Source organism: Crinia signifera, chromosome 2, assembly GCF_055691185.1.
Source record: "Crinia signifera chromosome 2, ASM5569118v1, whole genome shotgun sequence".
NCBI classification, from domain to species: Eukaryota; Metazoa; Chordata; class Amphibia; order Anura; family Myobatrachidae; genus Crinia; species Crinia signifera.
Window position 1 is genome coordinate 17223849 of NC_139218.1, and position 25761 is coordinate 17249609.

At 44.5% G+C, this 25761-nt stretch overlaps 3 protein-coding genes across 3 annotated transcripts in view; 2 read left to right on the plus strand and 1 right to left on the minus strand.

The window, feature by feature from the left end:
* Nucleotides 1-2070, minus strand: part of UMODL1 (uromodulin like 1) — a 72204-nt gene extending 70134 nt beyond the window's left edge. The window contains exon 1 of the mRNA XM_083171648.1: nucleotides 979-2070. The gene's annotated coding sequence lies outside the window, so the exon portion shown is untranslated. The remainder of the gene's footprint in view (nucleotides 1-978) is intronic.
* ZBTB21 (zinc finger and BTB domain containing 21) lies at nucleotides 1713-8906 on the plus strand. The gene is made up of 2 exons (XM_083171649.1): nucleotides 1713-1858; nucleotides 4352-8906. The coding sequence occupies exon 2, from the start codon at nucleotides 4365-4367 to the stop codon at nucleotides 7458-7460; it is 3096 nt and encodes a 1031-aa protein (XP_083027775.1). The 5' UTR covers nucleotides 1713-1858; nucleotides 4352-4364; the 3' UTR covers nucleotides 7461-8906.
* Nucleotides 8907-20696: 11790 nt separating this feature from the next.
* The window catches only part of C2CD2 (C2 calcium dependent domain containing 2), a 77611-nt gene continuing 72546 nt past the window's right edge, over nucleotides 20697-25761 (plus strand). The window contains exon 1 of the mRNA XM_083171650.1: nucleotides 20697-20839. The gene's annotated coding sequence lies outside the window, so the exon portion shown is untranslated. The remainder of the gene's footprint in view (nucleotides 20840-25761) is intronic.

A 25761-nucleotide genomic window follows, 5' to 3' on the forward strand; every position in this document is an offset into this window, starting at 1 on the left:
TCCGCCAGAGTGAAATCCCGTCCAAATGCAAGGCCTTTGTAAGCGCAACGGAATATGCTGCGCTATATAAGAAACTGTTAATTAATAAATGCCTAAAGCTACATCGACCATTTTCATGTGTCAACTTAAGATCTGCCAACCTTCAGTGATCAGCATAATGCATGTCGACCTTAGTTTTGGGTGGCTGGCTGGCTGGGAGGTGCTCAATCTGTACAGCATATAGACAGGGCAGGTAAGATGATAAGCAGTTGTTGATCTAGTGCACACATTCTGCAACACTTCATAGAGAACCCTTTATTCATTCACATATATCCCTGCCCTAGAGCAGTGTACAGTCTATAATCCATGTTACATAAATACACACACACCAACTACTGTATATAGATTGTAAGCTAGCGCGCAGGGCCCTCCTGCCATTTTGGCTGTCGGTAAGTACCTAGTTTGTTTTATCTTTATTTCCATTTGTAAAGCACAACGGAACCTGCTGCTCTGTATAGGAAACTCAATAAATAACTAGGGTTCATTTTTGGTCAGAAGTCAAGTAACTTGTCCATATGTTTTTGGAGCACAGGAGGAAACTCACAAAACACACAAACTCCACACAGAAATGCCTTGGGTCAGGAATTGAAGTCATGACCTCAAGGATGTGGGACAGCGATATCATCTACACCAAATGCACCGCCCCATCTATAAATCAAGGGAAATGGTGTTACGTTCGCCTTTGCTGTGGACTTGCAAGACTAGAACATAAAACCATGAGGCCGCACCGTGTACCCAGAGACGGATGCAGTCCGGAACAGGTATTAGGTTTAAAGGTATGGGCCTGATCCAAACCTGTACGCTGTAAGATCAAATTCAGCCCCCATGTGAAAAGGTCTGTCTCTGTCCCCACGACCTTCCTCCTTGCGAATGGATGCGTACGGGTACACGTCTGTTCGCATCCGGACAGCTAGAGGAAAAACCATTCCATTTACTCACCACCGAATGTTTTTTTTTTCATTTTGTCCCTGGTGTTTGCAGCCGCCGCGTAGCCCAAGACTTGCTCGGCGCCCGCCGATGTCAACCACCCTCCCCAGCAGGCATAAACATGCCTGCGTTTTCCCGAACACTCCCAGGGTTTAATCGGGCGCGCCCACCATTTTTGCATGCACACTTATAAAACGGCCAGGATCTACCCACGCTCCCTGTCAATCACGCGGTGATCGGCTTGCAAAAATTAGCTTAAGCCGATTGCAGCCGGGCTAATGCACACGCGCAGTAGCCCAAACATATAGTCAGCAATTGCAAGTGGCGGTGCTGATATTAACATTTGTGGCTAATATGGGGGGGGGGGGGTTGGGCAGCTTTATACACACCACAAATTCTCGGTCTATCGCACTGGATAGTCAGCTCTTCAGGGCAGGGCTCTCCCCACCTCACTACTAACTTGCTTAAAGCAATTTTTATAATCTATAAATGTATATATATTCCTGTCCCCTGCAGACTAATGTTGACATTAGTATATATATATATATATATATATATATATATATACACACACACAAATATATAACAGAGTGAGGCATGAGGTAATGCAGCATGTGCCTCCTCATTGTATCACAGTATGTGGGAAGCCGGGTGACAGCAGCAATCACCTCACCACCCCCCTGACACAGTCCCCATCCAGGTCCCGCCCCCGGGAGCGGCGGCCAATCGCAGGGCCGCGCACGTGACGAGCGCTCCGTGCGATGACCTCATCCCTGGTGTGGGATGACGTCAAATTCAAGATGGATGGAATCACGACGGCGGCTGGCGCACGCCGATGACTGTTGGGACTCCCGAGCAGACGACCCGCATCCCCGGCACCCGCGGATTGACGGTGGGTAACCCGCGCGCCGCTGCCCGCTAGGCCAGTCCGCCCTCTCCCGCCTGACGTAACTCTGAGGTGGCCTCTCCGTCTCCACAGCTCGTTCCCCCCCCCCCTTCTCTCTATCTGCCCGAGCGCCCTGGACTCCTCCTGCATGAGCCGTCAGAGGCCGCCCGCCTGCCTCCTTCTCCCCCACCTTCCACTCCTCTAGCTTCTATCTGGACTGGGAGACGTTAGCACGCATGCGCCCCTCAGGCGGCAGGGCCTCTTTCCCCTTTCCAAGATGGCGGCGCGGGCGCCTGCGCTTCCGGCCGGCGCTCGGTCAGCTGACGCGTACACAGCTCGTCTATTGGCGGAGGCTCCGCCCGTCAGAGTTTGCCTCCACTGCCGGGTATTTTGCTTGCGTGGTTTCTCATAGTGCCGGTCTTCAAGAAAATGGCGGCTGCTCTGACATGACTTGGTTGCCGCCCGTAACCCACGTTGTTGTTTTTTTAATATCGTAATGTTGTAGCTTGTTACGTAGATGTTATTGACATAAATAGAGGCTACCATTTTATGGAAGGCACGCAATTATATAATTATATAGCGTTTTGCATGTGTGAGAAAGAGATGTAGTTTTGCTCTCTGCCAGCAGATGGCACTGTTTCGGAGACTCACGGACACTAGACATATATAATATGTGTATAAGTCTCTCACCAACTTCATTGTCCCTGCACACTACAGACTTAACCCTCTCAGCAGCAGTCACCATGGGGTAGATTTATTATAGCGGCGCCTATCGCGCCGCTATAACAGTTCCTGCTTCGCCTCATTAGCGAGGCGAAGCAGGAGGGGACACCGACAAGATCTACTAAGATCTTGCCGCCGGAGTGGGGGAGCGCTAACTCCCCCCTCCGGCGATGTCCCCTCAAGCTGACAGCGCGTCATTTAACACTGACGCGCTGTCTGCTTCTCCCCGGCCGGCTGGACTGCGCATGCGCGGGATCTCGCTACTCACTCGAGATCCCAGCGCAGCTCAGAGCCAGCATCAGGGACAGCGCTGTCCCTGCTGTAGGCATATGGCATCGCCGTCTGCAGCTGTCGAAGTCGATAGCTGCAGGCGGCAGAACGGTCAGCGATGCTGACCGTTCATAAATTAGGCAGGAGGCAGGCGAGCACTACGAAATATCGTAGCTGCGCTATGCCTCCTGCCCCACACCGCCGCATGCTAGTCACCCGCTCAGCGGGTGTCATAGATAAGGGGAAGCGCTATCCCCTGCTTTAGCGCATGGGGATAGCGCATATGCCCCTTATCTCCACTTAATAAATCTACCCCCATGTTCCTTCCCGACTGCACGGCATGCTGGGACTTGTAGTCTCCTCACAGTATGCCATGAAATTCACCGCATGCAGTCCATCCCTAATGCATGCACCGTGGGAGATGTAGTCTTGATCGGTCACTCCACCTCACGCTCCCCGGGGAGCAGCTGGCGGTGTCGTGAGCTACAACTCTGAGTCCCCGTGTCCTCCTTGGCTGACTGAGAGCAGGGTGAAGGGAGGAGCCCCCGTCAAGCACTGCACTGTGGCTAGAAAAAAACGTTATTTTTCTCTTTATCTTGTAGTGTGATCACTGAATGTCATTAAATATGCACACTCCCTCGCAATATTAACGCCCCTCTTCCTTCGTCCTGCATGTTCAGGCGGGGGAGGTACTTGTTAACGATGACCATGATGCAGCTTGGCTGTCGCGCCCCCCCCCTTCCCTGCCATCGCAAGCGTCTGCATCGGCAAATGTGTAACCACTTTCTGATGTCTCCCGCCCCCCCACCTTGCTGGATCACCATTCCTACTAACATTGGTCGGTGGAGGGCATCGGCAAGTATGTATGGGGCTTAAACCCAGGCCGCCCATTATATAGGGGGCGACCAAGGTTTAACCCTTCTTATAACCTGGGTGGAATTGCCGTGTGTGGCTATCATTTGAACCTTGACCCTAGTCCATGCGTCACCAGCAATAACCGGGTTGGATATGTTATATGATAGGGATATAAATTGGTCAGCCTTAATCTAGGAGACTACAAAGTCATAGGGGTTATGACTATGTGGATAGTCAATCCAGGCTGGTACTTTTGTTTGGGGGGGGAGAAGATCTCATTTGAGGGATTATCAGAATGACCTGGGGAGGACACAATAGTAGAGCAATAACCTTATAAATTATTGAGTTTTTGACCACCACTTTATTCATATGTTATAACAAAGGGTGAAAGTTATAGGAAGTGTATAGGTATGCCTCTTTATCGTCATTGGAAGTATGGCTTTGGTTTAGGGCAATTTGTCACCTAAATGCAAAGTTCAAAATGGTGCCCAGTTGTGTCAATGTAACAACAATATCCCAATATAACACCTACTGTAGCTGCACTATGGTTCTTTAGTAAATAACCATGCATATAGAACAGTATTTCAAACTGATAAAAATGTAATGTTGTTGAGGAATATATATATATAATTTTTTTTTTTTCCTTTTCAGGTCAATCCTAACAATGGATGGACTTCTGCATTACATAAATCCAGCCCATGCAATCTCTATGTTGAGTTCTTTAAATGAGGAGCGTCTAAAAGGTCAACTTTGTGATGTTCTTCTGATAGTTGGGGACCAGAAATTTCGAGCACACAAAAATGTCTTGGCGGCAAGCAGTGAATATTTCCACAGCTTGTTCATGGATAAAAACAATGAGTCTCAGACAGTCTTTCAGCTGGACTTTTGCGAAGCAGATGCGTTTGACAACGTTTTGAACTACATCTATTCCTCTTCTCTCTTTGCCGAAAAAGGAAGTCTTGCTGCTGTACAGGAGCTAGGCTATAGTCTAGGTATCAGTTTTCTTACAAATATACTTTCCAAAACTCCTCAGGCACCATTTTCTTCGTTTCCAAGCAAAAAGTCTCCTATACAAGAGGAAGATGACAGTGGGACTAAGCAAAGAAGTGTCATAGTATGCCAGAGCAGAAATGAGGCACAAAGCAGGGATGTTGGTAATTTACAAGACAAAATCCAGGCTTCAAAACCCTCCTTTTCTATTGGGAAGGCAAGTTCTGCCAAACATCATGTGCGATCCGATTCACTTTCCAATTTTTTAATTTCTGAAAGAAAGTGGCATGGGTCTTCTAACTCCTCAGGTGAGCGAAGCATTGGCGGTTGGTTAAAAAGAAACTCTTTATTGCATCAGAGGGCATCTGAACATCTTGATGATGATGATGATGGTGGCGATGATGAAGATGATCACCCTTCTGCTAGCGGGTCATTGTCAAGAGGACATGCATCAGAGATCTATAAGAAAAAAATGGTGCCTTCTTTACTATGCTCCAGCGAAGCCTCATTTTCAACACAGGACATGAAAAGAGAGAGTGCACAGAGCAAGGAAGAAGAAAGAAACCGGATGTATTACTCTCAGCTGGGATTTGTAGATCATTCTGCTGGATCTTCAAGTCAACGTATTGACCGTAGTGGTCCGCTTGTCAAAAGTCTTCTTCGAAGATCACTCTCTATGGACAGCCAGGTTCCTGCTTACTCTCAAGCCGTTGATTTGCAGTCTCTTCCAGAAACATCAGCCCCGAAAGACAGCCCAAAAGGAGATGCTTCTTGCGGGATGCCTCATAGGCACACTTTAAAAGGAGCAATAGATAAAGCTAGCATTAGAGACAGGGGGCAAGAGAAAATGGTTGATCTCATGAGACCTCTTAAATCATCGCAGGCAACATCTACAGAAACGGGTATGCGCATAAAAGCTGAGCCCAGTAGCCCCGCTACAGAACCAGCAGAAATTATTCGGGTAACCGTGGGAGATGCTTCTCAAGCAAGGAGCAGAACTCTTCCTCCTGAACATGAGACTCATTTAAATCGCCTACCAGCTAAAAGAAGATTTCAAACTGATAGAAGAATGCTGCCTAGGCGAGTAAAGATGAAATCGAGCAGCTCTCCAGAATCAGGGTGTAACTTTGGGGAAGATACTGCTGCCCTGGGTGACTTCTCAGATTCCGATGACAGCAAGGAATTGGGTGTTGAAATACCGGAAATACTTCAAAGCAAAAAGTTTAAATGTAAACACTGCCTTAAAATATTTAGATCGACTGCTGGTCTTCATCGTCATATGAACATGTACCATAATCCTGAGAAACCATATTCTTGTGACATTTGCTACAAAAGATTCCACACAAATTTTAAAGTGTGGACACACTGTCAGACACAACATGGAATAGTGAAGAATCCGTCGCCCGCTTCCAGTGCACAAGCAGTTTTGGATGAGAAATTCCAAAGGAAATTAATTGACATTGTCAGAGAACGGGAAATTAAAAAAGCACTTATGTTTAAGTTGCGACGAGGCAAAACAGGCTTTCCAGGGATGGCAAGTAGTCAAGCACAAGCACTGAAGAGGTCACGGTCAAGAACCAAAACTGCTTTTACATGCAACCATTGCGGGAAAGCTTACCGTTTCCTGTCTCAGTTAAAGCAGCACTGCAAAATGCATCCAGGAGAAAAATCCGGATATGGCAACAAGAATATTAAACCTAAAGTACCTTCACCTCCAAAGAGCCCAGTGGAAAGCAAAGAAGTTTTTCACTGCCGGCTCTGCAATTCCAAGATGTCTTCATTTGTCGAACAGGGAAATCATGAGCGAATGTGTAGAAATGCAACATTATGCCCATATTGTAGTCTTCGATTTTCTACTCCAGAGCTCAAAAACGAACATGAACCAAAGTGTGAGTACAAGAAGCTCACATGCCTTGAGTGCATGAGAACTTTTAAATCTTCATTCAGTATTTGGCGTCATCAGGTGGAAGTCCACAACCAAAACACAATGACTCCGACAGAAAACTTCTCATTGCCTTTACTCGATCACAACGGTGAGATTAGCACCCCCCCGAGGCTTCACTCTCTATCTGAATCCAGCAAGGGGAATAACAATCTAGATGATGACGAATACAGTGATTCTTCAGAACATATGAACTTTGATTCTGAGGATTCAAACTGCCTCCCTGAAGATCTTAGTATTTCAAAACAATTCAGCGCTAAGATTAAGGAAGAACCTGAAGATGACATGGACGATAGCTCTGAAGCTCACTATGGTCATAAAGAAGAAATGTCCAGCTCAGAGCATGGCATGTGGTCTTGTGAAAAATGTGGAAAAATGTTTACCATTTTCAAGCAACTTGAACGACATCAGGAACTACTGTGCTCTGTCAAACCTTTCATTTGTCACGTGTGCAACAAAGCCTTCCGGACGAATTTTCGCCTTTGGAGTCACTTTCAATCCCACATGGGCCCAGGAGAAGATTCTTTCAAAGAACCGGAAGCATGTGCTCCCGTGAGCTCCCCGTCCCCTCCACCACCTCCGCTGCCACCTCCACCACCACCTCTCCCACCTAAAATAGAGGCCATAGAACCAGATCAAGGCACAGTTTTTCCAGAGAAGTCAAACGCTACGGAAAAAATGTTTGCTCCTCAAGAATCGGACACACTCTTCTATCACGCCCCACCTCTCTCCGCCATCACCTTTAAACGACAGTTCATGTGTAAACTTTGTCACAGGACCTTTAAAACTGCATTCAGTTTGTGGAGTCATGAGCAGACGCACAACTGAGTCCGCTGGTGCTAAATTAAAGTCCCTCTCTTTACTGTACCAACCATTTCTATTGAGAAGGCAAAAGTAGAAGACATCCGAAGAATTTGCCCCATCTATTGGTATTGCAAGAAGACTATAAACAGTGTGCAGTAATGTTTATTAATTAAACCCTTACTCCTCGTTGGACTCTGGTGACCTGTTTCATATGCATGTGATTCTTGACCATCCCAGTCACATTTAAGTTTTTCCACCCTCTTTTTGTTGGTGCAAAAAATATTGGTTTATCGTAATTTGAAACGTCACACCTCCCATCATTTTTTTTTTAGTGGACTAAATATATTGACTAACTGCTTACAGTGAATTATGATGTGATTTGTATTCCTAGTTATCCTAGCAATAATCAATATAAGAACCTCAACTTAATATGACACAAACGGTAATTTTTGTTGTTGTTTTCTAGACAAGGGGGTGGACTGATGCTGTGCTAAGTAGATACATGTTGGTTTAAAAAATAAAATAACAAAAAAAATAAACTTAGCGTAGTATAGCTGAACCAGACATCATTGTCACTGACCACTACAATGATGTGGTTTCTCTTTATTAATGTTCTCCTCATCATTTTTGATAAATACAAGTTTCCTAGTTTTACTGTAAGTTTTGTTACTTAAACAGACATCTCTGACAATCCGTGATCATCAACGTATAGCTTTTTTTTAAAAACATTTTTAGTGTGTACGTATACATACAATTTTTTTGGTAGTCCGTTCTACAAGAATTACTGTTTCTAATTCAATTTACAGATTAACAGCACTGAGACATACTTCTAAAATATATCGTAGATCTTATTTTCAACAGACCAGTGATGCTGCTTCTTATTCAATAAATATAAAAACTGGAATTCCATTTTCTCTGTAAATTGAATACTCAAAAACGTAATGCATAAAGCACAATTGTATCTCAGATTTTACAAAGTACTAGTTAAATAATTAGAACATTATTTCTAGCCTACACCAAATTGATAATTTACAGTAGGTCACTGGGTTTAGGTTATAGAATTGCGTGAAAATACAACTGTCTGTTTTAGTAATTTTTGTTTTTGTTAAATCATTACATAAGGAGAGTTTGAAAGAATTAGAGACCATTTTGAGATGCCTGAAGTTGATGCCTTCGTTAATTTGTTAGTTAAATATACCGACTACGTTGTCTCTGAACAGTTACTTGTAGTGCACTGTCTTTGTTGTCATTTTATTATTTGTATGTTGGGGAAAATGGCCTAATAACATATATTTATTTTCAGGTTACTGCACTTACAAGCAGTATTTTGGCACAAAGCAAAGTGCCTTATTCCAACATCTTATCTTCTAAAATAACCTAAAGTGACAATAAACGATATTGAACATATGTTTTCCAAAATAACAGCTCGCCCATTTTTGTCATGGAATGATACAAAGCCAACCAAACACACTATGTGGAATTTTATTTATTGATGACTTCTTGCATACAATTTAATGAATCTATGGGACTAACTTTTCATTAGTAAATTCAAAATGATTTTTTTTTGGGGGGGGGGGGGGGGGGGGGGCTTACAATTATTAGATCAACTGTCTTGTATTAAAAACAAAATGGCTTTGTTTGATAGGTTGCTTTTCAGTTGCACCTCATTGATCTATGGTTTCAGTTGAACATTCACCATTTTGGGGTAAATAACACATTCTGCAGTTCAATTTTCACTAAATGTTTTGCATATATGTAGAATTAATTACTTTTTCTTATTGACACTAAATTTACTTAAAATTTGTGATGGGCACCCTGAAAGATGGTCTGTCCGTATTACACACAAAACACTTCTAAGATACTCTGCCCATGCCCCACAATGCCCAGATACTTATGCCCGTTAGAACACCATACACCCTAAAGCTTCGCAGACCACAACTTCCAGCTGTCCTAAAACACTACTTGTTTAATTGTAGATCTATATTAACCCTAGGTGCGGTATAGCTTACAGACCATGTCTAAGTCGACAGTCATTTGGCTGATATTGACAAACATTCAACATGGAAAAGTTTGACAGTTTGGCGATTTCGAGTTTTCCAACGATTTTTTATTTATTTTTTTGGTGTCAATGTTGACTCTGGAGCACGTGGTCCACCAATTAGTGTACCATGTCCCCTCGCATAGCTTGTATTTCTCCCCATGATTTGGATACCATGTGCCCTTCACTTCTCTAAACACACAGTGGGCTGCCTGTTACTTTCACTGGTTTAAATAGAAATGTCAACTGCCTTTTTAACTTCCTTTTGCTTTCTTTCTGTTGGCCTTAGTGTAGAGTTTGGGGTCTCTCTGCTGTGTGTATATATATATTATATCATATCATATGATATAGATTATATTGTTACTAGCATTTTCTGACTTATATCTGTTTGTGCAAAATTGTATATGGTAACACTTAGCTACAACAGATTTGCTGTGTAGACGTAACTATACTGCATGCCCAGAACAAGTCTGTTTTTGCATCCAAGCCCAATGTAAATACACAAATCTGAGACAATATAGATGGTACATTTTCCCTTTCAGTTGCAATTCACCTGTCCAACATGATTTGCATTAGTACGTTATCTCACCTTGCCTAACAGAGCTCAGGACAGTTCCACCACAATTAGGAAACCTAAGAATACCTTTTATGTGAATAAATTTGGAATTTATGGACCAAAACTCCTCTTACATTTACCCCTAATTCTCAATGATGATGTGTACTGTGGATTACTACCAACAGCATTAATTGCCTATAGTAAGACCGTATGTGATTAGTAGGCAAAACTGTCGTCAATGTCCCAAAAGAGGAGGTAGAAATCTAAAACCCCCTAATGTGACACCTTTAACAATCCCCAATATCTTCCATAACTTTGTGTTCAATGCATACTAGCAACAAATTCTATATATTTTAATATTGATTTTTCTTTTTCCACTTTCACCATCTAAGTAGCTATATTTCCCCTCACACACCCCATAAAGCAAATCTAACGGAACACTATGACAAGTGATCCGTAAGCCAACAGGTCATCAAAGTCTGAAAAAAAGAAGGTGGTAGTAATTTAATAATTTAAAATACCTTAAGTGCCACCATAGCAACACAAATGAATACTTTCAATGTTGGTGCTTCTTCGTTAACCAACACAAAAACTTGCTATAGCAAATGGTCATCGAGATTTGTGGTGTGTTTTTCGCAGACCTTGTATCAGTAATCTGGTAGGTTTCTATTAGAAAAACTACAAAATCTAGAATTGCCCATGACGTGACATATTAATGTCCCATATCTTTGTGTTACTAGCAAAACATTGTATATAGTTAGTATTGAATTTCTCCAGTTAAAGGAGTCTGTATTCTCGATTGGTGTTGGTGACATAAGAGCTGGAGAGGGCAAGTGATTTATTTGAGTGTATCCCAGAAAGATTTGCTCTTGTCATTTGTGAACTTAGGTTGAGTGTAAAACCCTTGTGAATTGGCCATTTCTCCACTTTGTATACGTAACATCTGCTGGCAACAATTCACTACTTACCATATTATTTTTACGGGTATGCAACTACATATCTGCAATGGTCCCTTACCATTAAAATATATGGTTTTCAAGTGAGCACACAAAAAAGTACATGCATTTTATTAATAAATGCTTTTTGACAAGGGCTCAATGGATAGGAGCATGCCTTATTTAGGGAATAATACAGAATGCCGTGTTTGATTTAAACTATGCTACCAATGTGATGTGTCTGTGCCACAGAAATTACAATGCTGTAACTTAGAATTTCTGCTAATGACAGTTGCCTATGAAACATGAAATTATTTTTCATACAGTCAATGCACAATTTAGTGTCTGGCCATACGCAGGCATGCACATGTTGCCAAACCTGAAAGACCGGTCCAGTCAGTACTACAAATGCCCGGGTCAGATAATACAAAGATGCAGTCCCAGTCCTACCAAGTATATCATCAGTACTGTCTAATATAGGATAAAATCCTGTCCAATCGTGATCTGTTCATAACTGACTATTAAAATCTCAATATGTGTGGGTACTATTTATTAGACACATGTAACTACAACCTGTTATGGCATTAACTGTACATCAGACTAATTTTTGCCATTTAATTTGAATATTTAATTTATTTATTTTTTAAATTGTAGAGGGGGGAAAAAAAGAATGGATAAAAAAATATTTTGCCTAAAATGAAAGGAAATAGTTATTTACCCCTTTCGATCTTAAACTCCGTACATGTTTTGAAGGTCCCATAATACTTATCCAGGGCTTAACATTGAAGTAGTTGCACAGAGTGCATTTTTCTTCGATTTCAAAATTATTATTGATTTGCACATTTCCATAAATCGAAATATGTTACTTTTAATAATATATTACAAGGTTTATTTTGTTTCATTTTAATATTGATTGTTGTATGATGGCAATTGGGAACTTTAGTCTCTACATCACCTGACATGTAAAGCAAAATCCAAATTTTAATTCAAAATGAAAATGGAAAGCACCTTGACTGATTAAATTTTATTTGGAAGATTGTGTTCAACATGGCCCCCATCAATCTGAAACTCATGCAAAATCTGCACATTTACAGGTGATCTTGCAAAGTGTTCTTGAAAAGAACACTATAAATTATATTTATTTTTAAGCTAAAGATATAATTAAGAGCTTACTCTTCAACACAAAAATCTGAGATCTAATGTGATTGTACTGATTCACTGTAATCACTTTTTTGGGATGTACAAACTTAGTAACCAGAATGCTGAGAAATAAGAAAATAGAAGTTTTTTTCAAAAGTATTTGAAAATACTTAAAGATGTAATAGCCAAGCCCAATTTGGTGCAAATAAATAATACATATACTGTATTAACGTGATAGAAATAAGTTTTATATAGATTTATAAAAAGACAGTACTTTCAGTCTAGGTGGTAACTATTTGGAACAAATGAAAATCTGATAATTGAAACTACTAACTTTTCATATAAAAATGTTGATTTTTTTTTCCAGCTTCTGTTTTCTAAATTCAGGGGGGGGGGGGTGATATTTAGCATTTTAAACTGAAATTAGTATTAAAATGTTCTAGCCATTATGCTTGAAGATTACATTTAAAATGTGATATTTTTTTTTATTTTCAAATAATAAAATAGGCACAAAATTAGTTCAATCAATAAAAATTGATTTTGTCTAGGTTTTTTTTTTTTAACTGGGCACTATTTTTTGTTTTGTTTTCCACTCTAATTTTTATTTTATTTTTCATTTGGGAGAGAATTCTAATTTTTGACATAAGATTTCAGAAAAATAACTGAAGTAATTTTTTTTCAAAGACTTTTTATTGCGGGGTATTCTAAGTCATATTGCTATAATATGGCAGACGTGTGCCATGGTATGGTGCACAATTTACACCCCATAGGTTCTGTTTATTTTGGTTAATGTTCCGCAATGATAACACTATGAGATGCGACATGTCTTTGGTAACAGCCCATGTTTTTGGTCAGGGTATTATTATATCCACTGTAGGGTATATTTACGAAGATTGGCCTTATATTGAAAATTGGATGTTGCCCATAGAAACCAATCAGATTCTAATTATTAAGCACCTTCTAGAACATAATAGATAGAATCTGATTGGTTATCAGCAACATCCCATCTTCAATAGAACTCCTATCTTAGTAAATTTACCTTTGTATCCATTGTAAGAAGTGTTGCTGCAGTTTTGCTTTGTTTTATCCAAAATTACTTATGCAGCTTATTTTTTGTCTAGTTATTTCTGCAATTTGTATAGCTTTCTTAAAAGAGGTAAAAATTAGAGTAATCAAAACTTAAATATTATTTACATTCATAATAATAATAATAATAATTGAACTCCCTGATTTGGGGCTCAAGCGGTTTTACACCCCCTCCCATGTTGCCCTGCCGCTTGAATAATATTTGCTGAGGTTTTTGCATATACTAGATTTAAAAATAAAGCAACCAGCATTCAAGGCTCTGATAAAATACTTTAGTATAGTTAAAACATTTACCCTAGTGATTTATCAGCCCTATATTTTTTTTTTTTTATAATCATTCAATCACTTCAATGTTGTAGATCCCCCACCGTAGTGTGACACATCCAAGATGGTTCTATCACTGAGTATATGGTCTAAGTCTGTAATTTGTTGTTCTGGATAAGTCAGTTCTATTTGCACATACGATCAGCGAGTCGATTATAAATAGATTTTTTTACTTGTGTCATAAAGAATAAATCCTAATTTAGACAGAATCTTTATCCTGTCTGGTAATTTTTTATAATTATTTTCTATTTTTTATTTTTTTTTTCTTAGCTGTTGACCAACAAATGTTGAATCTAATAAAGTTCCACTTTTTTTTTTCTTTTGAATTCGTGAATGCATATTCCTTCATAAATAGGTTTGGCTTTGTTTTATCCTTTATACTTCTGAAAGGTGCATGCTCAGGCAATTGCAGAGCTGGTAACTGAAATAACAAATGTTGCACCAGATTGCAAAATACTACAAAGGCAAACTCATTGCACAAAGTTGGGCATAGTATCATGCCATGACAATAACACTTAGCAGAAAACTGTACCACACTGATGAGGTCGAGAATTACACCGTTTAGAATAAAGATGGAACATTGAAGCCCTAACATCGCTTTTGTCATCAACACATTGAAGGGTGGTCAATGTTTTCCAACAATTTAAACACACACATCCACACCCAACCCAAACATTGCCCATCGACTCAAATGATTGATGTTTTCAAAACAATGATGTCTCACCAAAGTCTACTTATTGGTGGGAATTCTTGGAGTTTCTTTGGTCAATCTTTGAAACACCGGTGGCTATCATTGGGATGAGCCTATCATGCAACTTTTAGTTTCTTACAAAATTTAAAATATACAAAAAAGAATTTGTTTGTGATTTTATTGACGTTCGGCCTTTGTAGGTCCACCAGGTGCAGTGATTACTGTATACACATTCTTGGCAAACTGGGCACCGGTTCCTGGACAGCAGCAGGTGGTATGATTTGCCATTCCGCATAAAATACAGTGACCAACTGTGACAATTACAAAAACTCAGTTGGCATAGAATGCACCTGTTGCTCCAATTTGTCCCAAAGGTTTTCAATGGGGTTAAGAGTTGGACTCTGAGCTGGCCAGTCCTTCTGGGTTAACACATTTCCTGTAAAAACACCTGAAACAGCTCCACACCATAAGGCCACCACCTCCATGCTTTACTGGCATCTGACGTTCTCTTGGCAATCCCTGAACCCAAACACGTCCATCAGTTTTATACCTTCACAGGCCCGTATCAATATTGAGCATGTCAACATTCTGTACATGTTGACATTCAGACCATGTCATCAGATTGACTGCGTATCCCTTGCTCTTGTTCAGTGTCACTAGACGAGACACCAGGATGCATGCCACCCGCTTGTAAGTGGTCGTTTCTGCACACATTTAGTAATATGGTACACAGAAGCATTACAGCCAGCACCTACACCTATATTCAAGGTCTGGCAACGATCAGCTACAAAGCATGTAGGTTGACATGTACAAGGTTGTCAATGAGTAAACACAGGGAAAACACAAGCAAAAGATTGATGAGGAAAAGGTTAGCACATAAAAAGGTAAACAAGTGTTTTTCACTTTTTTTGCTGGGTGTGTTTCAATAGATCGAACATCAATCGGTCGACCCTAAATGGTTGATATGCAACAGGTTGACAGGTAGAGAAAAGGCAACATCAAAATGGACGACACAAGTTTTTGGGGGGTTTTGTTGTTCCTTTGTATGTTTCACCCTATCTGAGACAAATGAGTGGTTCTGCTCAGCATGTTTCGGACCACCTGCCGCGCCTGCTACAGATGGGCTCAGCACACATTACCATTCATGGTCAGGGTCCACGTGGATGTTTAAAGTATGAAAACATATTGACTGTTGTGTTGACTATATACATGTTGGCCATATGGTGATGACCTTTATTGACTGTCATCCTAGACCAGGGATAGCCAACTCCAGTCCTCGGCAGTTACCAACAGTCAACGTTGTCCAGGTCTCCTCACAGAATCATAAGTAAAGGAATTAGCTCCAGCTATCGATCATTTATAATGTGCCAGTCAGTAATGAGTGCACCGGTGTACCTGTGAGGTGATCTAGAAAACGTGAACTGTTGGTATCTCTCGTGGACTGGAGTTGGCTACCACTGTCCTAGACCTTGTGGACCTACCAGCCGGATGCCTTCAGAGCAGTTACCAGCAGTTCATATCCATTATAACTGTGGTGATCATAGGTCAGATACCCTGTGACATCTACATATTATGCTACTTCTTGTGACGGTGCATCCACCACCTTTCCACGGCATCCACCAAATGCCGAGCCTTAGCAAGGTGATCTGATGTCATGAACAAGGGACTGGCATGGAAGCAAACTCCTGTCATGTCCTATGACAGGTGCCACAGAGTACCTCTGCCACCTGGCTTTGTGCCCTGGGAAACGCAACCCCTCTAGTTATGGCCCTGACCATCTAAAGGGGTATGGGTCATTGGGTTGACCCAATTTAGGTGGACATGCTTTGGGTCAACCAATGAACTTCGGCAGAGCTTAGGTCAACGCCTAAAATAGGTTGACATGGCTAAGGTCAACATTAAGTTGACTATGGCAATGTCGACAGTCAAAAGGATGACATGCGGTTTCACTTTTTTGTCCTGAATATTGATCTAGTGCATGAGGCCATCCTGCGATAAAACATTTTTTTTTCTTTTTCCCACTGGCCAGTCACAAGGTGATTGACAGGAAGCCAGCATTTGGGGGTGATAACTGGCCATTTTCTGGGAGTGTCAGGAAAATCGCAGGCATGCCCAGACGCTTGACAGGAAGTCATGTGATGTCAGCCCTGGCCCCGATCAGCCTGTTTCTATGGCAGCCACCGGGTAAGTCCTGGGCTAAGCACAGACTGCACACACTGGGAAAACCATTGAATGGTGGGCGTGTTACAGGCCAGGATTTCACTCTGGCGGCGCTGCATATACCACAGGGCTACGAAAATTACCAGCCATGCAATCTGGTCTGAATCAGGCCCTTAGCTTTAGCATGCATTAACTGGTGAAGTTTGGCGTCTGGAGAATATAAAGGTTGGTAGACCTGAACACAGGAATGCTGAGTCACTATGTGAACGTTATGAGTGATGTTCCCTTCATTTATTTGAGTTTTGTGGTTATAATTGACGTTGAAATCCAGGATGCCGAGTAAATGTGCTTATATTGCTAACAGAATGCGTTACACGTGTGGTGATTTCCACCTCTGTGTGATGCTGGTGTTACGGAAGGAATATCTGTGTCCTGGTCTGCAGATTTGTCCACTTCAGGATAAAACTTTGATCAAGTCCTCTGAATTCATGAGACTGAGTGGCACGTAACGCCGCCTGCCTGAATGCCCCCCCAGCGAAATCCCCTCGGCACCATGTGAGGGGATCTGTTCCCCTCCCTCCCTGCATCGAACTTCCTGGCTAGTATGTACCTTGCCTAAGCCGTTCTGGGGTTCACACATGCGCAGAAATGTACATGCGCAAACCTCGACCAACCCAGGGCTGGGGCGGAATTCAGATTACAACAAGCGATCCTGAATCAGCCCCTTGGTTTTGTCTCTAACCTATTCACTTATGCTGCCCACACATGCGCACCGTGCGTTTTGGACTAGATGCGATATGGTCCAAAAAGGACATGCAGCACTATGCGATGTGACGTGCATCACATCGCAAGCCCAAAACGCGCCATGTGTGTGGGCACCTTAAGAGATCCATCATCCACTAAAGCTGTGTACACACGGGGGCGATAGGGGCTGAAATCGCTGGAAATATGGTCGCAGGCGACCATATTGCCAGTGATGGGAGTGTGCCCCGGCGAAAAATCGCCGGGTGCGCGCGCCCGTTTTCAGCCTTGTTCTAATCGCTGGTCGCAGGAGCTTGCTCCTGCGACCAGCTGATTACCTCTGCGGCACCGCCGGCAGAGGTTCCCTTTCATCAGCGACCATCTCTGGTCGCTGATGAAAAGGAGAAACTGAGCAATATATCTCCCCCCGTGTGTACGGGGCTTTACAAGCACTATTGCATAATGGGATTTTTAGTTCTCTCCAACAGAAATGAAAGGAGGTCTCAAGACAGGACTGGAGCCCACATCTGAAAAGTGGGCGTGACTTTGGTAAAACAGGGCATGGCCCTGTGATGGCCAGGTCAGGTCCCTTTGATGGGCAGGTCAGGCCCCTGTGTTGGACGGGTCCCTGTGATGAGCAAGTCAGTCCCCTGTGATGGGCAGGTCAGGTCCCTGTGATGGGCAGGTCAGATCCCTGTGATGGGCAGGCCAGGCCCCTCTGATGTGCAGGTCAGATCCATGTGATGGGTAGGCCAGGCCCCTCTGATGGGCAGGCCAAGCCTCTATGACGGGCAGGTCAGATCTCTGTGATGGGCAGGTCAGGTCCCTGTGATGGGCAGGTCAGGTCCCTGTGATGGGCAGGTCATCTCCCCTGGGATGGACAGGTCAGGTTCCCTGGAATGGGCAGGTCAGGTTCCCTGGGATAAGCAGGTCAGGTTCCCTGGAATGGGCAGGTCAGGTCCCCTGGGATGGGCAGGTCAGGTCCCCTGGGATGGGCAGGTCAGGTCCCCTGGGATGGGCAGGTCCCCTGGGATAGGCAGTTCAGGGCGGCCCCTGTGATGGCCAGGTCAGGTCTCTGTGATAAGCCGTTCAGGCCCCTGTGATGGCCTGGTCAGTTCGCTGTGATGGTCAAGACCCTGTGACGGGCAGTTCAGGCCCCTGTGATGGACAGGTCAGGTCCCTGTGATGGACAAGTCAGCTCCCTGGGATGGGCAGGTCAGTCCCCTGTGTTAGGTAGGTCAGGCCCCTGTGTTGGGCAGGTCAGTCCCCTCAGATTGGGAGGTCAGCCCCCTGTGATGGGCAGGTCAGTCCCCTCTGAAGGGCAGCACAGTCCCCTCTGATGGGCAGGTCAGACCCCTGTGGGTACTTGTTTCCTAGCACGGCCACAATCGGGAGTAATCGTGTACCTTAAGTTAAGGTACACGATTAACGCGATGGACCCGATTTCCTTTGAAATCAGGTCCATTTGGCCGGCTAAGACAAAATATCGGGGGCATCGCGTCGGTCGGGACCATTAACAATGGTCCCGACGCGACCGACGCGATGCCCCCGATTTCCCCATAGGCTTCAATGTTAAAAAATAGGTACTTGTTTCCTATCTGGGCGCCCAGGTTTTCTACGTACGGCACCGTAATGAAATCGGATCGCATCGCATCGTACACATACACGATATTGAACGATGCGATGCGATCCGATTCGATTTCCCATAGGAAACAATGTGAAATGGCTCAATTTAGCCAAATTATCATAGGAACAATAGTAAATGGGCCAAAAACACCCCTGAACATTGAAATGTCCCCCCAAAAGTAGTTGACGCCACCCCGCCATCAACGTGAACCCGAAGCGTGGCGAGCGCAGCGAGCCCGCGAGGGGCGGCGGTACGCGTCCTCCGACCTTTTCATGCCCTACTATCCACTAGGGCGTGGAGTGAGAATAGAATAGTGTGGCGAGCGCAGCGAGCCCGAAGCGTGGCGAGCGCAGCGAGCCCCGCGAGGGGACGCGGATACCTTCACAGTTATACGCGTCCCCTCGCGGGCTTCCCAGGTGTCCATGGCGACGCGGACACCTGGGAAGCCCGCGAAGGGACGCGTTTACCTGTGAAGGTATCCGCGTCCCCTCGCGGGGCTCGCTGCGCTCGCCACGCTTCGGGCTCGCTGCGCTCGCCACACTATTCTATTCTCACTCCACGCCCTAGTGGATAGTAGGGCATGAAAAGGTCGGAGGACGCGTACCGGGGTGGCGTCAACTACTTTTGGGGGGACATTCCACTGCTCTGTGGGTTTTTTTGGGGTTTCTGGCCCATTTACCATTCTTCCCTATGCTGATTTGGGTAAATTGATCCATTTAACATTGTTTCCTATGGGAAATCGAATCGCATCGTTCAATATCGTGTATGTGTACGATGCGATGCGATCAGATTTCTCTACGGAGAATAGCATGGTGCGCAATTAACTTAGCGGGCGCCCAGATAGGAAACAAGTACCAAAAAATATTTTAACATTGAAATCGTGTCGGGAAAGGTAAAATATCGGGGGCATCGCGTCGGTCGGGACCATTAACAATGGTCCCGACGCGATGCCCCCGATTTTTCCATAGGCTTCAATGTTAAAATATTTTTTAACATTGAAATCGTGAGAAAATGTGAAAAATGTGAAATGGGCCAATATGACCCATTTCACATTATAGATGTCCCCGTCGTCACCCCACGATAGACGCCAACCCGAAGCGTGGCGAGCGGCGGCGGTGCGCGTCCTCCGACCTTTTCATTCCCCTACTATCCACGTCGGCGTGGAGTTGAGAATAGAATAGTGTGGTGAGCGCAGCGAGCCACCGAGCTTCGGGCTCGGTGGCTCGCTGCGCTCGCCACACTATTCTATTCTCAACTCCACGCCGACGTGGATAGTAGGGGAATGAAAAGGTCGGAGGACGCGCACCGACGCCCCTCGCGGGCTCGCTGCGCTCGCCACGCTTCGGGTTGGCGTCTATCGTGGGGTGGGGTTTACGCCGTTAAATTTGGGGGGGTTGGGAATATTTTACATTGAATCCAATGTAAAATCGGGTCCCAGGGACCCGATTTACATTTCATTCAATCAAAAAATCGGGTCGGTCGCGTCGATCGCATCGCATGCGACCAAATCGCATGCGATGCGATGCGATCGACCCGATTTTTCCGACACGACCACCCCGATGTAAATCGGTGTGGCCGTGCTAGGAAACAAGTACCCCCCTGTGTTAGGTAGGTCAGACCCCTGTGTTGGGCAGGTCAGTCCCCTCGGATGGGGAGGTCAGGCCCCTCTGATGGGCAGGTCAGGCCCCTGTGATGGGCAGGTCAGGTCCCTGTGATAAGCCGTTCAGGCCCCTGTGATGGTCAGGTCCCTGTGATATCCAGGTCAGAGCCCAGTGGAGGCTGCAGCAGGGTCGTCTCGTCTACATCCTCCCGGCTTCTCCCCCGCACTCCGAGTGCATATAGTACTACTGGCACCGGCAGCTGAGGAGTTAAGTGGGTGTGTCTTGCGTGCCCTCCCGTTGCGGCCTCCACCACTCACATCGCTGCAGAAGCATTGAGGCGTGATTATGCAGATCGCGCCCCGCCCCCAGGTATTCGCCTGTCTCTCCCTGTGGCCGGCAGCCGGTGCTGGGATCCTGCACTCACGCTGCGCTGCTGGGGGGATCACACAAGGCCTGACCGGCCCCGGGGGCATTGCTACTGCTGCTGCTGAGTCACAGGAACAGGTAGGACCCGGAGCTGTGTGCAGGAATGGTGCCCTGGCATTACAGGGCAGATCACTGAGTCACATCTCCTGGCATGGACACAGGAGCCTGGTACAGGGGTTGTGTGTGTGCTGGTGATTCTCTCAGTGCCAGGCTGTGCTTCTCAGGAGCCCCTAATCATCATGGGGGTGGCAGCAGGGTCACTCCAGGCTTGCAGGCTGCCCTGGGCATGTGTGAATAGGCAGGGGGGGCAATGTGCCCTGGCTAGTGTCCTGGAAAGGGGTTAATGGGATCTCCCTAAGCACAGCTGCTGTGTAAGGAAACTATTGATACAATGTATGTATGTGGGAGTTGTGAACAATGAGAGTTCAGTTCCTGTTTGTGTCACCAGGAAGTGTGAGCAGATCACAGGGTGTTAACCCCACACTGCCTGGCACTGCTGCCCATTGGCTGCTACTGTGTTGCATAACTTTGGCATCGTATGTACCAAGTATCCTCCAGCCGGGATCTGCCCTATCGCCCTTATTAATGTAAACAGCTGTAACATATTTAGGTGCCCGCCACCCAACACCAGCCCCCCCCCCCCCCCCCCCCCTACTACCTCTCCCCTCCGCTCCTTAATTATTGCATGCTGTTCTCAGGACCTTTGCTCCCACTTTGCATCGTTATCGATATCTAGTGCATACCTACTGATATGTAGTATGATATGTTGCGTATCGTTTTAATGATATGCACGACTATGTTGTTATCGCTTAGAAGAATTGGCTCTAGCGCTCTCTACACTATCGTTTACGAACGATATAGTCAACTATTTCACTTAAACTCCTGGGCGAATGCAATAGCACATACTGTAGACATTGAACAGTATCGTTCAGTGACGCGGAACACCCACTGAACATGCGTGATCTAGTCAAAATGACCTAAGGGAGCATGCATCGATAACGATATTGAGCGTACGCACTAAACGATATTACAATCTATAGGAAGGGCCATACTGTTTAAAATATAACTTAAGGGCCCCATTCGTTATTACGATAGGACCCTTTTTCACACGATTTTGACCCAACGGCTGATAAATCTTGTCGAAAGTGCCGTATCGTATCCGACTTGCCACTGATTCCCATCCAAATTGCCGTCCTGTGCGCATCGGATCAGGAGATGGTCTTGGCTGCTACAAGGGTTTGTTGTATACGGCACCTATGACTGTGATTGCATACGTTACATCAAATGCATAAGGACTGCATACGATGTATCGCTCCCCAGTGGGAAGGCTGCTTGTGATTACTCGGCATAGTGTATGGGGGCCTTTATACTTCTACCTTTTCCTCTGCTACTCTACAGTATCTCTGTCTAATTAGAACTCTTATGTGTTATATAATTATGCCCAAGAAGTCATTTTATTGCCATGATCCTGCGCAGGAGGTAATTGAGGGCTGACTGTAAAGTGAGTTTAATTTAGTCTTGTAATGAGTAGGTGTGCGGTGGAATAGGGCATCCGTCTCTGCTTAATAGGTATTAGGATAGTAATAATCAGGTTCTTTTCCAAGCCCACTGGCATGTATTATTCTGCAGTATTATACTTAAGGATTTGAATGGGTTCAATTGATTTATTCAGTATGAGTAGTGTTGCCGCTAGGCTGTTTTAGCGGGGCGCTGCACCCTGCCCGATTTTTAAAGGGCAAAATGCACCCTGCCCCTCCAGGAGCGCCCCGCTAAAACAGCCTGCCTGTGGTGTGACCGGGGAAGCCCGGCGCCGCTGTAGATAGCGGTGCCCGGCGCTTCCTCGGCAGTGTAGAGCCTTCGGGGTGGCCAGGCACGCCCCCTTCTGTGATGGCGGTGGCCGGGCCTGCCCCTTTTCTGGATGACCCGGACACGCCCCTTTAGTGGCGCTGGCAGCCCGGGACCACCCAAAACAGTGACGTTGGCGTTGGAAAATCGACGGAGTCTAGCTGAACAATTACGTGGTCGAATGCGTCTAGTCCGATGCCTAAAAATAGTCGACATTGTCTAAATCGGCAGTAACGCAAGATAGATACAATCGTTAGGCCAACGTTTTTCACTTTTTTGGTGTCTCGAAACATAGAATTCGACGGCAGATAAGAACCATTTGGCCCATCTAGTCTGCCCTAGGTCGAAACATGGGCACCGTATAAGTGTACAATGTCTCAATACGCTCGGCACACTGCCTCAATATGCACTATTATCTAACTGTATGCCCATTTGGATGGTAATGTATGAACCATGTCGGTCTAAAGCAAACAAAAATTAAAAACTCACGTCGACTTTGACTGTCGACACATTCCTGTCAATCTAGACTATCTTTATGCGTCTAACTAAACAAGTTTGACTAAGTGATTGTCGATCCTGTCCGCCTACTAGGATGGTGCTGTCACTGTCTATTGCACCAAGCATCTACCGAAGCTGCAAAGCCTGAGTTCATAGGTCACATTAACCCCTCAAGGACAGATTATTGTCATTTATTGCATGTAATAAAGAATAAGAGAAGATTGCCCTATAAACTTGTCCTTTGTGTGACTTTATAAGATGCTAAGTGTTTTCAAACAGTGACAGTTGAGGATGACTTTCTTTTGTTATGCCTTTGGATTGTTCACGCTGTTGTAAATTGCTGGCTCCCTCCTGTTCCTTTCACCAAGGTCTATAGACGATCCATTTTTTTCTCTGTTGCTATTGTATCGCACGCTGACCTGCTTTGCTCCCTGCGGTGGACGTAACAGCCTGCAGAGATTAAGAATCACGCTGGGCTTGCGCCACCTGGCTAAGTTGCGCAGCGCACACTTCCAGATAGTGTCTGCAGGAATTCGGCGTTGTGGTTGTGATACGCCTCTCGTTAGTCATCTGAAGATGTTTGTAAATATGTTATTGGGAGGTGTTTTCCCGGTCGGACGGAGACAACAGATAGAATAGTGAATCGATGAATCCATATGTCCTGCATTCTCGTCTCTTGCTGTGGTGCTCCACGTGGATACAGAAGTACAGGTATAGGGAGAATTACAGCAAGGTGATTACAAGGACACTCACCAGTCTATGGAATCAAAGTACCAACATTTTTATTCCTAAATCGGCATTAAGGTGTGTACACGACGTATCGATTTACTTTCAGTTTCCCCAAATCTACTCCCTTTCGATTTAGCCTTTGCTTTCACATTTGATTTCACATTCAATCTGCACTTTTGCATTCGATATAGATTTCGATAGCAAACTCGATTTACATTCAAGGTAGAGTGCACACATTCGATTTACTGGATCGAATTCGATGTAGAGAAAACAGGAGCGTGCCTCAAATCGGATGCGGATCGAAAGTGTCTTAAAAACCATTCAATTTCTGTCAAAATCGACGCGTGTGTACATCCCTATTGTCACAGATCCATAGCTGGTCGCAGAATAAAGGCTTTGTGACCAACAAGAAATGTCCAAACAAGTTTGATTTAGGGAAGAAAAAAATGAAATGCATTTCCAAGCATCCATTTCAGTGGTGTGCTATTAACCCACTGAAATGAATGGTCATGTTGGATTGAACATTGAAACCTCTGTCTATACAATTTTTCACATTACTGGCCCAGTGGGCTAATTAAGGTAAATGCTTGAGGTCTCGAATGTGTTCCTTCATGTTTATCACATTTTGTGGATATGTTTGTTCTTAACTGTTGTGGATCCATTGCAATAGACTTCACACGCCCAACGTACAGTAGGATCATAATGAGAAATGGCTTTTCCCATTCATTTCAGTAGGGGTTCTCAACACCCCCAGGCCAATAGTTATTTACTGAGTAATTCAAAATAAAATATTACATGAAGTAGGTAGTGTTTCTACTGTATGTCATCCACGGGTTCCATTATGTGGTGAGGAAGAGGATTCACTTCTGTTTGCACACGTAGTTTATGGACTGGAAGCCATAAGCACTGACTTTGCCTATTTCATTGCCCATAAATAATTTTAATTGGTTCTATACCACCAGCCCAGGGCACCCAAGACCCATGCAAGTGCCCCAGTGCACACCAGGGTGCCAGAGTACCCAGTTTGGGAACCACTGGGTTAGCTTGGACTTAATTGGAAACTTTCAACACCCTGGCAAACCATAATCCTCCTTCCTGCATCCTGTTCCTACCCCTCCCCGCTAGTGCCTAAACTTAACTCCCCCATCCCGCAGCCTAACCCTAAGTCCCCCCAGTAGTGCCTAAACTCTTCCCCCCCCCCCCCATTCCCCACACACACCACTTCACTGACTCAAGCATGACCACCCAGCATACTCACCGTTCATGATGCCGGCTTTTGGTTTTCCGGATGTGGCATCCTGAAGTCATTTGGTCATCAGTATACTGAATGTCGGAATCTCGACAGTGGATGGTACAATATTGGATTGTTATGTCATGTCAATACATATTTTGGGGTATTTATCGACCCACAAAAGTGGCTTTGATAGCAACTCCAGTTCCAAGAATCAGCATGTGCGCTATGAAAATCGCAAGTCGAACAATGATCCTTTCCGCAATTAAAAGTGCGGGTGTGTTTTTGTTTTTCTGTGCCGTTTATAACCGGCTCTGGGTGGAACGGAATTAATCAGTGAGCAGTTATTCTGACATTCAGAAGGATATAAACAGATTTGCTTCTTGGCTGTGGAAAATACCATATTACTACAGTTTTCCTTACTCCCACTTATTTGCATAGAGTTCTACTGGCACTAGATAGGTTTGTCACCAAAGAAGTGGAATGGAATACAGTCAGCATTTTTATATATTTTAGGATCCAGTATTAGCTAGTAATTGGTTGTAATTCCATTATAAGATCAGGGTTTGTAATGTATGATCCAACGTTAAACTATTACTAGTCTTAAGGCCCGTCTGACGGATGGGCAAAAGTTTATGCTTATGCAATTGTTGTTCCACCTTCCCTTCCCAACCACAGCAGGCAGGGCAGAAACTGC

Coding starts and splice junctions, on each gene's coding strand:
- ZBTB21 (XM_083171649.1), top strand. CDS start 4,365: ATGGATGGACTTCTGCATTACATAAATCCAGCCCATGCAATCTCTATG.